Raw genomic sequence first — 12493 nt, 5'->3', positions numbered from 1 at the left:
TTACACCTTGAGGTGAGTTCATGCCTCAGAGGAGCCAAGGAAGGGAGATTGCAATCAAAGGGCAAGGAAGCAAGAGGTATGTTGAAAGGATGTAGCAAGGAGGCCAAGATGGAGCTTCGGAAAGGAAATGTTTTCAGGTCATGTGAGCACCAGGAAAAATATCCTAACTAGTTGGGATGGACTGTAATAGCATTCTTAACACTCCCACTGGATGGGTTTGGTAGTGCAGGATTTGAAACCTAGCCCCATTATAAACTTTCTGTACCTCATGGAGCAAACCAACTGAACTCTCAGCTCCCCACTTCCCTGCCTGGCTGCACTGCATGGCCACAAGGTGAAGCACCTCAGTGACGATCTCTGCTACTGTTTATGAGTACTCTGTTCCAAAACCTGCAATGAAACATTGCTAGGACTATATTGCTTCAAAACGCTGTGCAAACATTTGCTGACTATGAAGCAGGTAAGTATTGGTATTGCCATTTTACAGACAGGAAAGTAAGACAGAACAAGTGGCTTGTAGCTAGTGACCGCTAGCAAATGTGTGCCCCACCTGAGGCAAATAACTTCCATTGATGTAAAACTTATTTAAATCCTACAGTGAGAGGATCCTCACATCTGACAACCATTCTGGACTCTTCATAAAGCTTTTTGTATCCAGAGATAGTACTGTCCAGAACGTGTGGTTCAGGTCCCTTTGCTGCTTACCTGAGCTTATCTGCTACAAAAATCACACGCCGCTCCAACAGGAGAGAAGCAAAGATCCTGATGATCTGACGAACGCTGAGGCACTTGAAAAGGCATTCAAAGTCCACGTGTTCCAGGCGCGAGTCCATGGGCCGCCGCAGCTCAATGACCTGAACACATCCAACAAACATCAGTCAGCATCACTGGTCAGGGCTGACAGCGCCAGGGGCACCTGGCACCCCAGCCCAGACCCTCCGGCACCACTCCATGGTTTCCTGTTGAGGGGACAGAGAGAAAGACCCCCATTCTCTTTTACAAACTGAGGCTGGAGGCACAGCACTCCAGAGAAATGGCGTATTACACAATTCGCTATCTGGTCATTCTTCTTCCCAGAATACAGTTGTCACATTAAATCTGCTGTCATTTCCAAGGGAAGCATAATTCTGCCTTCTAAACACCCTGTCAGAGATGTAAAGCTTGGCTGAGTCAACAGTATGAAGCAAGTAACAAACTGGAAACACTGGAGCCGGAAGCTTACAGGGTTAAACCAGCCATAAAGACAAGGTAAATTTGGTTATAAATTTGGCTAGCAATTCAAATTTACATTTAGATAGGAGCCAGGAACTGAACTTAAAGGTTGGGCGAAATTTAAACCCAATTTACTTCATTTTCACTCTTCTTTGATGCATAATCCACTAGATAATGTTTAAAACCTTTTTTTGTCATAAAGATATGTACATATATATACTTAACTGGGGAGTCAGGACAAGGTCTTAGATGGTGACTTGTGATATCCCTTTAAAGTCTAATTTTCATACTTCATCCATGACCTCAGGCCCTCTCCTTCCTTTTCTCAAATGCCTTTTGCTTGATTCCTTTATTATATCTTCCTTTTACTCTGCAATTGACATGCTCAGATGTGGAACTTGAAGGTGGAGGACAGAAAAAAGAAGAGGGAAAAATAACATGAAGAGAGTAACAGAGAGAGAAAAATATGAAGTGCAAGACAGCAAATGATGAACTACTGAGGAATTTGAGGAAACAGAAGGGAAAGGGGAAAAGTTGGACAACTTGAAGCTCTGTTGAAATCTCTGAAGACGTATTAACAGGAACATATATACCTCTCCTTCTTTCCATATGTCCAAAAATCACCATCACTTTATTGCTTTAGACCACTTTTATGTTTTCATGCACATGACACCACATTCCACGAGCATACTGTATTGGGTTTAAACTGAAGTAGCCCTTAAAAATTCCTCACAAACACACTGTTTTAAGGATATGATCAAGACCACAGGACACTGCAAACAAAACCAGTTCATACCAGTTTAGTTGTAATATTGTTTGTGATGAGTAACACAGGACTGTAAAAAGAAAGTCACTGTTAGAACAGTATTTGTGTACAGAGCTGGGTTTTTTTTTCTTTTTTTAAAGCCTGAAATACAAAGCATTATGGTGCCAGAGTATTAGATACTCAGCTGTTGCCCCAAACAGCAGTAAGAATCAAATTGTGGAGCGACGGGGTACCATGAATACCTCCTTGGGAAATGCTGCCTGCCTACCTCTTTCTCATATTCAGTAAAGGTGCCCACCTCCATTTCTTAGCATTGGGATTGCAAGCTCAAATCATGTTTATGTGCCGAATCATGAGGAGCTGGTTTTACTGCAAAACTTCCAGCACTAAAATCTTGCTGCAGGGTAGCATGCAATGCAAGTTATGGCAGCTTTTACAAATGCCATGGATGTTTTCTGTTGCCTGGCAAAGCTTTCTGCATCAGTCTGCTCATCGCAAAGAAATATACTGCGTATTTCCCAATTAATCATCATCTTTGTTTAGGCCAGAGGAGCCACAATGGAAGGACAAGATTCTGTTCCTAATTAAGCCGGTGCATTCCATTTAAATAACAAATTTGTACTAGCATAACAGAGAGCAAAGCTCATCCAGAAGAGAGTTGTTTGTTTGTTTGGAATTATCTCAATGTTTTTCTCTGGGAGAGTTGAGAAGCTTGAGCAGAGGATAGAGAAGTTGCAAATCCATGGTTCCTAGATATATGCACATCAAAAAAGCATTATCAGATCTTACCACTGTTATGCCAATCAGCCTTTCAGTTTTCCGTTGCCTCTCCAGAAGAAAATGCTTGTGATTTAAACATGCTTTGCAAGTCACTTCTACAAGGAACCCTTTACATTTCATACCAAGTGACATTACAGGCCCACTCCATTGAAGTCAGTGGCATTACACTCGGAGAAAATATGATTCAATGTAAAAACAGTAATAGCACTGTAAAACTAACCTTAGGGAGTGTACAATAACCCTAGAGGGGAATTTTTTTCCTGCTTTCACTAACTGGGCCAAATTCTGTTCCTATCTGCATTAATGTATTTCCTCTATATGCTTGCCCATCTGAGTGGAGCTACTGTATACTTACATAAGGACATGCAGAGAGCAGAATTTGACACGGCAAATGACTAGCAAGTCTCAAGTTACAAAAAACTTTTTAAGCAAGGCACCAATATTGCCATTTTCCAGTAAGGCATATGTTGTATAATCCTAGGCTTCTAGCTACTTCAGTCAGTAATAAAAGGAAATGAAATCTATTATATGTGCGTGCGTACACACACACACACAAGCTTTTATATGGCATGCTTTTCCAAATATAAACTATTTCTTTGAGGGGCAGTTAAAGGGCATTTATTGCCAAAAAGAGCCATTTAAATGCCGCCGGTCACTCCTCCTACCATGGCCAGGACCAGCAGTAATGAGGTTTGCAATAACAACCAGCTGCTGAACTGTTCAAGTACAGTCAGCATGGGAAACTTACACTTGCTTGTTATCACTGTGATAAAGCCCAGCAACATTGTAGTCTGTGAACTACACTAGGCCAGGCATACTAGGATATATGTGTTGTTTGTGGTTTTTTTCTTAAATATAACATTAATAAACATAAAATAACACATACATAACAATAAATTAGCTTATAATCATCAATGGGAACTAGCATTAGCATATCAACACTGGTGCAGCTCCTGCACTGCTCATTTTGAGGGTGTGCCACCTCACATGCCTTGCAGTATCCATATGTCTCCTCCTGTTTTTCTTTTGCTGTTTGATATTGGAGTGGTGTGGGGGAGGCTTTGACTTTTAACATTTGCAGTTGCTTTTTACCTCATTTCCAGCTCCAGGCAGAAAGGTTTTGACTTTGATTGTCTTTCCAGGTGCAGGAAAAGGAGATTCCATCAGACTCCTCATAAATGGATAAACCAAGGCAGCAGATATTCCCCTTCTCCTTTCAACTTCATCCAGGATCTGATCCATTAGTAAGACATAAGAGAGAGACAGAACATGTCAGCACCACATACACTTTTGAAGCATCCTTTGACCCACCTGTGCCTAAACACAGATCTAAGTTTAATTCTCTTCTGCCATGCATTTCTTCACTACTGTTAACGCCACAGGATTCAACTCTAAAAATTATATGTTTTCCAGTTACAAAATGGAGCCTGTTTGTGAATGCAGTTAACACAGAGACAAGGAAGAAATAACAAATCTGGAAAGGAGCAAGAAGACTCATCATGGCAAAAAGGATCTATATTGTTGGGATTTTGCCTGAACAGGGTGAGCTGAAGGAGAGAAAGATCAAGGCAAATCCCATGATCACAGGCCAGGTCAGCATCACGTCTCAGTGGTACCTCTTGAAATTTGTGTTAAGAAGCAGCACTTCCTTCTGCCCTGGGGATCTCTTCCATTTCAACTGGAAGAGGGCAGGAAAAAGCCAGACCAGCAAGACAAGCAACCCTGCCACACTATGATACCAGCAGAGGTCCACCAGGAAAGAGCTCCTGGAAGTGTCCCGGCCATGGGGGCAGCAGTCGCATCGCAGTCTGTGCTGAGCTGGAGCCAGCCGCGAGCAGCCTCATGAAGCGTGCCCAGCTGTTTAAACTGGGTGCCGGCATTAAGGTCATTTTCTGTTTGACATGATGCAGAGCAGGCAATCTAGTTTTGAAATAAGCAGATGGAACTTTTTACAGATAGAGAGGACTATTATTTTCTTCTCTCTTTGGTCACATGGGCCAACATAAATTAGATCTCAGCTAAGTTTTCCCACATTAAACAGACCATATAGATGATAAACCTGAAGAAGATGAGAAAGCAAGCTTCAAAGCAGTTAGTGGTTTGACCTGAAATGGTGATCTTTTAACGACCACTCAAGAGCAAAAGGCCATACAAGAGTTAGTGGGTCTGAGCCAGGCATTTTCCCTTGTTTATCTTGGAAATGTTTTTCACTGAAAAGTATCATTTTAAGTATCATTAAAAGATACTTAAGCACAAGCTGGTGACTTACAACAATAGCTAGAGACACCAAATGCCAAGAGAGGCATTCACTGATGCATAGTTTCCCCTCCCTTCTTGCAACATAGTAAAGGCCTAACTAAAGCAAAGCTGACCCTATATACACAGCTTGCATTCCAGTCCATGGAAGTGGCAGATAACCATAAATGAAGATATGAATTTCATTCTTGAGGTAATTTGCAGCACAACAACTATCCTCACCAAACAAAACCAGCTGCCCAAATGGGAAATAGTAATGAACCACGGTTATGCCACAGGTCCCTTTAGTGCTGCTGCACACTGCCAGCACACAGCTGTAACACGCCCAACACATATCTCCTTTTCTGAAGTCATTATTTGATGCTTTATATTGCTGGAGTTGGGGGCCATGCGTGTGTCATATCCCTGTCCCAACAACCTTCACAACACAAATAAAAAGGAGCATTTAAACTGAATAAAAGTTGACCAGAGATCTCAGGAGATAAAGTGATCAAAAACATCTGTTGAAACCATGACCAAATGAACTGGCTGGAAATAAAGATACCTGTGGTTCTCAAGTCTGTCTTAGCAGTAGGTATGACAACAGTGAGCATAAAAGGCTTTGAGGAAGATGAAAATAATGCAGGCTATCAGAAACAGGATGATAAACATTTTAAAAGAGGACTCCTCTTGCTTTTCCGATAAATAATATCCAAGGTTTAATATCTCGTGGTCTTTCATCACTCACATTTTTTCTGTAAAGATGACTGTTCCCTGTTTTGACTAATTCAGCAAAGTGCACCATCATGCTCTTGTTCCTCTCTTTCACTGGATTTATCAGGACAGCCCAGGTTCCTCTTACTAGGCTGGAAAAGTGACTGTCTCACTTTTCAAGAACTTCTGTCTCCATCCACATCACATCTGTCTTCAAAACCAACAGGGATGCTAAGGCTCAAACTCTTTCATTTAGCAGCTGTTTCATTCAAACCCTTTCCAAATGCAGTGCTTGGAGTCTGTGCTAAAAAGCTGTGCTAAATCCAGCCCAGGGCTGGAGTCAGCCCTGCGTGCTACCAAACACCCTGCTCCCTCCCTGGCGCCGGTGCCATCAGGAGGCGACCAGCCCTCCGTCAGACAGTACCGCTGTGCCCGACTCCGGTGCGATGGGGTCCTTTTGTGGCCCAGCCCCTCCCCAAGCCTGGCAGCTGAAAAAGAGCGCAGGTGTGTTACAGCCCCATTCAGGGCCCAATATGCAACTGAGTGGGAGCCTTCCTTCCTGCACAAAGAATTTGAGGCCCGTGTGGCCAGGGCCTGCCGGCCACAATGCCTGGGAACAGCCTCTGCTGAAGCCAATGAAATTACACTCACCCATCAAATTTGGGTTCACTTTGGCTGGATGATCAAACACTTTTCTTCAAGTTACAGATTAAACTGGGAAAGCAGATTATTTGCAATTTTGGTGCAATAACCTTCCTTGTCTGACTTTATACCTCTGCTGCAGTGACACTTGGTTGTAAGGAGGATACTTAAATTTTCTTTTTTTTTTTTTGTTTTTTTGCCTTTTTTTCCATCTCCCAAGTTTTTCTTTGAAAATTAGTGCACTATCAAAATTAGATAAAAACATAAAAACAAAGAGCCTCAGGACATCTCTCCATACCACAAGTTTGGTGAGCTGTGTTACCTTCCCAGAACAATGCATTCTGTTTCACTCACAGATATCTATGTTTAGATACATATTATGTCTAAGAGACACTGTTATAAACCCTTGATTTCAGTCTTTATGAAAGACATCAGAAGCAGAACTGCAATTAACTATTGCAACCCAGTTGTTTTTCTTCACACAAGATTTGTGTTAAAGTTTTATCTACAAAAGCTTGAAACCTGCTTTGAAGATAACATTCTGTATGATTATTAGATCATACGAACAATATAAATGCCATGATTTTTATTCACTTCAATGATTTACACGTTCTTTTCAACTTTATTCCTATACAAAGGAACAAGAAAAATCTGTGTAAGTTCTCTGAGATTTCCCCTATCTGAAGTGAAAATCTCTGGCAAATTAAAACAACATTTCTATGAACACTGTATCAAAATGAGAAAAGGGGAAGGCAGCCATTTGACATTAGACATATCATTGTCCTCCACAGACACCAGCAAATCCTATATGATACTCTGAGGTGCTCACTGGATTTTGCAGGACACGCTCTCAGAGGACTAGGAGGCCTTAAACTGGCAGCTAGAGAGATATTTCAAATGTTAATCAATCAGAAATGTTATTAATAGTTAATTTTAACAAGCTTTTGTCTTACAAAAGAAGAATGCTTGTGGCTCTGGAGGTGACTAGCAGTTAACTGTTTCTATGGCTAGTCAATCCCTCAGTTTAGCTGCAATGCCCTGCTTACTGTATCGAAACTCTTGTGTCAAGAAATGTATTTCATGGTAAACCACATCAGCATACAATGCAGCTTTGTATTAATTAATGTGGAGACCAATTAAAAGCTTATCCATGCTTTTCTATCCTCTAGGATTAAAAAAAGTGTCAATAGAGTTAAGCACATAGAATTCACTTATCAAATAATCTTTTTTCTTAACCTCATCATTCCACAAGGTATTGGAATAAAAGCGGTACTGGCCCATCATTCAAACTGTGGATGCCAAGAATTACAGCTCAGCACAGAACGGCTTTAGAAAACAATGGAAAAAACTTAAGTCAGCCAGACCATACAGACACCCAGATGTTTTTTGAATCAAGTTCTGCCTCAGTCACAGAAGTAATAAGACATTCTTTGATGAACCTAATAATAGGGATGGAATAGCCAAAACAGCAACTGTAAAATACAGTTATCTCCCATCAAAGGAAGAAATTCTTCTTGTCTGGTTCATCACTGCAGATGCGTCTCAGTAAACAATCTAATTAAAAAGCAACATTGAAAAAAAAAATCTTCTTACCTTGGAAAATAAGTCAAAGCATCCCAGCCGGCTGATGACACAATAAACTTCAGGTAGGCGTGGGCCTTTTCCACTTGGCTGATAACAGTAAAAAGCAGATTGAAATTACATACTAATTTGGAGTCATAAGGAAATACACTTCTCCCTCTGATCACACAGTTGGCCATCATGTGACATCTTTCACTATCCGTTTCTCCATCAAAATAGCTACTCTTGGAAAAGCATCGTATTTCTTCCACAAGACAGGAAACTAAAAAGCATAAATACTGCTTATCCACTTTGGAAATCACAGCACATTGGAGCTGTATTCCAGTATCACTCCAGCCTGCAGCCATAAAAGCACATTTAACTATGACTGTAACTCAAGCCTGTGCTATCATTGTCCTCTGCTCCTGCTGTGGCATGAGGAGGAGTGGGGACCACCCTGGGGCCATGCGCTGGGAGATGACAACTACAACACTAAGGGAAGTTATGATGGCTTTAGTTCCTCACTCACTCCATGATGTTCAAAGAGAGCGCAACGTACAGAAAGCAAGCTCACAGACCTAAACAAAGGCAAGCTGTATGAGCTAAATCATTAACTTCCTCAGATTAATGCATGATAAAAAGAAGAAACTCTTAAATAACTTAAACAGTGGTAAGTATGAATCAATGATGCAAATCCACTCCACCCCGCCAAAACCCCTGTTAAAGGGCATCCTCTATAACCATCCTATTGAAGATATTTCCTAGAGAAGCAAATGGTTTAAATTGGCATGACTGACGTGTATTCCCTCAGCATACTGGACTCTGCAACCCTGCCTATACCACTGCAGGGAAAGGCTCATCAGCACTGTGCGTGAAAGAAGGGTACAAACACTTGCTGGATCCAGCTTATTTACTGGAAAAGAAGTAGAATTAGGCCAACACTGAGCACTTTAGAAAAGCCATCCTCACTGGCAAGGTCCTTAGAGCAAAGAGCTGGTCTGCCTGCGTCCTGAATGTGTACAATGCGCACAGATGCCACTGACATCCATGCGTAGGAGCTTCCCATGGTATTTTTAATACGCTGCAATGCAGCATTCCAGTTTTGTGTAGTTGCAGCTGATTTTCACCAGATCAAACCCCAGTACCCCAGCAGCAAAAAGCTGAAAGTGAGGTCCGAGACAATAGGTGAGGCTGCCTACTTCCTTGCATCTCGTGGAGTCAGCCGTGCTTGCGCCGCATGGAGTGCAAAGTGGCTGTAAAAGAATCACTTGGCATCACTTAGCCTCTCTGCACAGCTGTACGGTATTGATATGCAGCAGTGACAGAATCACCTCCGTTAATAACAGCTCTGTGATAAAGGAGCTCAGTCACTACTTCCATCAGCTTCTGCCCACTTATACATTCAGCCAAAGTGGCTAATCATCTCCTCTGTATCCACATAGGTAGCCAGTATACTTTTATCTTCGTCTCATCATTAGGCTCTGCTGATACAGTGATTAACTTCCCTGTGGTGTGTTAGACATTGTGACTGACAGATGTCAGTCAAGAGAAACTGAGGGGTACCTGTGCTTCTTAAATCTGAATATTGCAATCTAGACTTGAACAGTCAGCAGGTGCCTGCCTGTTATAATAAAGACCACAAAAAATACCAAAGCTAAGTGAATACAGATGAGTCTATTTCTGGATCCAAACCTGCTCACTACACGTCACATCTCAGAAAAAGCAGAGCCCTTTTTTGTCCATATTAGGTATAAAACCCTGTCTAAAGGCACTGAGTGATTATATCAAGCATGTGGGATTTTGGTTAAAATCATTGTGTCAAATCTGCAGGAATGCCGAAGCCATGCCAGGAGCCTTGGATAGCTCCCAACCAAGAATTGTCTCACTGAGTGCCAGTAAAAACATCACATTCCTGGGTCATCTATAAGACCAGAAACAATAACTGCTTAGCGCTTACTCAAAGATTCTCCTTTATGAAATATCATTGCTTTCAAACGTCTTAAAGGCTACATGTCTCTGAGAGCTGGGATTCTTCTCTCCTTGCACTCATCGTATAGGACATCCTTTTCTGTTATTTCAGAGACTTTTTCTTGCAAACAGCACAGCCTCCCAGATGCGTACAAATCATCTGTAAGAAGCAGCAAGCAAAAGCCTCAGGCAGAGCCATTCTGAGAGGCAGGACTTCTCAAATTTCTAATGCTGGCAACTCTTCACATAACCTCCCCTCTCAGCCATTAGTTTACACCTCAACAATGGAGCTAAACCACCTGCTCATTGTACTTTACTTTGCTTCTTTCCCAGAAAAACATCATATGTGACATGACACTCTTCCCTTCTCTGCCTGGTCTCATCTCTCTTCACTAGGGGAGACTTGGGCATGGGGTCTGGCCAACAGTACTGGTTTAACCTCCTCTCTTCCCAGAAGAGAGTGCTTCCAAGTTGCAGGCTGTGGTCTACAAAGTAGATACAAAGTCTTGGAGCCATGTCCTCCAAGGCTCACCCTTCCACATGATGAGTAGGTCCAGTTCAGGGAAGCTGTATGGTAAAGTAGCACAGCTGAGACGCATCTGAGTGACTCTGCCTTGATGCACTGCACTCCTGGAAGAAGAGGGATGGAGGGGATGATGTTTTTGTTTTGATTTGTTTTCAATTTGTTTTCATGGAGCCCAGGATATTTTCAGCCTTAGTCCAGTATTACGAATGAAAATGCTAATGATTTTTGTTGATAACGAGACAGTTTCCCAAGAGGATGAACATAAACTGACAAGAACTTGGCTACGAGATGGAAGAGCTGAGATCTGCATCAGGGCTGGTCCACAAGTGCCTCAGGACAGTCTTTTTTATAGTGAGTTTAAGCTGAAATTTACTGACTAAAGGCCACTCCAAAACCTGCTTTGGCAGGAGAAACAGGAGGCTTTTGCTCCAAAATATAAGCCTGCCATTTTTCTCTTTCAAATCACACCTCCCTGCCCATGCACTTGAAATCTAGAGGAGCCTTCAGAGATCTCCTCCCAGTCTGGCACAGCACTGAGTGTCTCACACACTGCACGCACCTGCTTTCAAAGCAAGGCAGGCTGTCCCTGCAGTGTGCATACTCACCAGCCATTCAGACACATAACTCAATGGTTTGAGTTTTTTAAGATACTGGGGAGGCTGTGGGGTGTCAGGAAAGCTCCTGGTTTCACAGCCCCAGAAATAACTGGGGAATGCTAGTCCCAGCATGTTGACATCAAAGGAACCAAAGCAGTGGGGACCAAACACAACAGTTTTCCTCTTGCACTTCTCCTCCCAGCCTGCCCCATCTACCTGAAGATACACTGTGTGGAGAGGAAAGGCAGCAAAACCAGACCTACCAAACAGCAAGAAAGAGAAACATGCACCATAGTCCTACCTGCCATCTCAAAGAAGCAGGAGTGCAGCAAGAAACAGGCTAGCAACAACCTGAAGACTCCAGAAAGGCTGTGCTCCTTCCTCCCCAAAATGAGACAGGACATCTTGCCTGCAATCTTCTAAATAACTCTCCAGAGAGCATTATTAGGAAAACTGGAGGAAGCAGTAAGGGCCACCCCAAGGCCAGGTGAAAAAGGACCATCACAAGTGCACAGCAGCAGCAGAGCTGTCTGAAGGAAGCAGCCTTTGCAAAGCACATGCGTTAGCTCTGCGTAAGCCTCTAACACCCTGGGCTTGCCTTTAAGACCAGAACTGTAGATGCTTCAATTGCAATTAGCTGTAATTGAAGCAATGATTATATAACAGAGATAGTACTTAAAAATGTTTCACTCTAAATGACAAGCAAATGCCATTTTCACACACACATTGTGTAATGTTTACTCCCCTCTGCAGGAGAGCAAAAAGGACACTATTTTAATCCTACCTGGCTCTAGGACTGTCTTGATCTTGGAACAGTGAAAGACGCAGATTCAATCCAAAGCTTAAAACAGGGAAACATGGTATTCCTGAATAACTTCCCAGCACATTTCTCCTGCTCCGTTGTATTAGAGCCACACACAAGGTGATGGGGTGTGTAGATTGAATGGATGACATCAAGAAGATAGAGGACATGCCTCCCATGAACATTTTTCTGCATATACTAGATGAGGCTTGGAAGTTTCAGAAAGAGAGAGACATACTGAAAACCCAGCAAGGCTCCTTCTTGGGAAGTCTGCTGTTTTGTTGCTGGCTTAACTTAAAGAACGACAGACCTACAAATACAGAGACAGAAAAGTAGGTTTGCAGAAATCAGGCTATTGTGTCAGATCAGATCGCAGTCACAGCCTCATGGCCACACAAGCCCTAGCCTCACCAGCAAGCCAATATATCCAGAAACAGAGATGTTCCTTAATGGTGTCAGGAATCAGAACAATTAAAATGTTGAGAGTCTAAAATGAATACGTCAGTCACAAGCCAGCTTCTGGGGCAGCTCTTGATTCCTTGTTAGGGGCAATCCAAATTCAGACCATGAGAAAACTGTGGGTGTCTTAAATCCAAAAACTTGTCTTAAAGTCTTCTTGTTATATGTGAAACATGAACTTTTAATGCCAGAGCACCCAATGTGCACAGGGCTGTCAAAGGTGCTTGGGGGAG

At 42.4% G+C, this 12493-nt stretch overlaps 1 protein-coding gene across 3 annotated transcripts in view; it reads right to left on the bottom strand.

Annotated features, from left to right (window-relative positions):
- The window catches only part of DENND2B (DENN domain containing 2B), a 76774-nt gene that overhangs the window by 25589 nt on the left and 38692 nt on the right, over positions 1 to 12493 (bottom strand). For all 3 annotated transcript variants that reach the window (XM_075711774.1, XM_075711775.1, XM_075711777.1), the window contains 3 exons: positions 7943 to 8020; positions 3851 to 3991; positions 706 to 854 (listed from right to left, as the gene is read on the bottom strand). In XM_075711774.1, coding sequence (XP_075567889.1) covers positions 706 to 854; positions 3851 to 3991; positions 7943 to 8020 — 368 coding nt within the window. The remainder of the gene's footprint in view (positions 1 to 705; positions 855 to 3850; positions 3992 to 7942; positions 8021 to 12493) is intronic.

This window comes from Pelecanus crispus, chromosome 6, assembly GCF_030463565.1.
Source record: "Pelecanus crispus isolate bPelCri1 chromosome 6, bPelCri1.pri, whole genome shotgun sequence".
Lineage (NCBI taxonomy): Eukaryota > Metazoa > Chordata > Aves > Pelecaniformes > Pelecanidae > Pelecanus > Pelecanus crispus.
The sequence above is the reverse complement of the archived record's forward strand: the minus strand, read 5'-3'. Positions and strand labels throughout refer to the sequence as shown.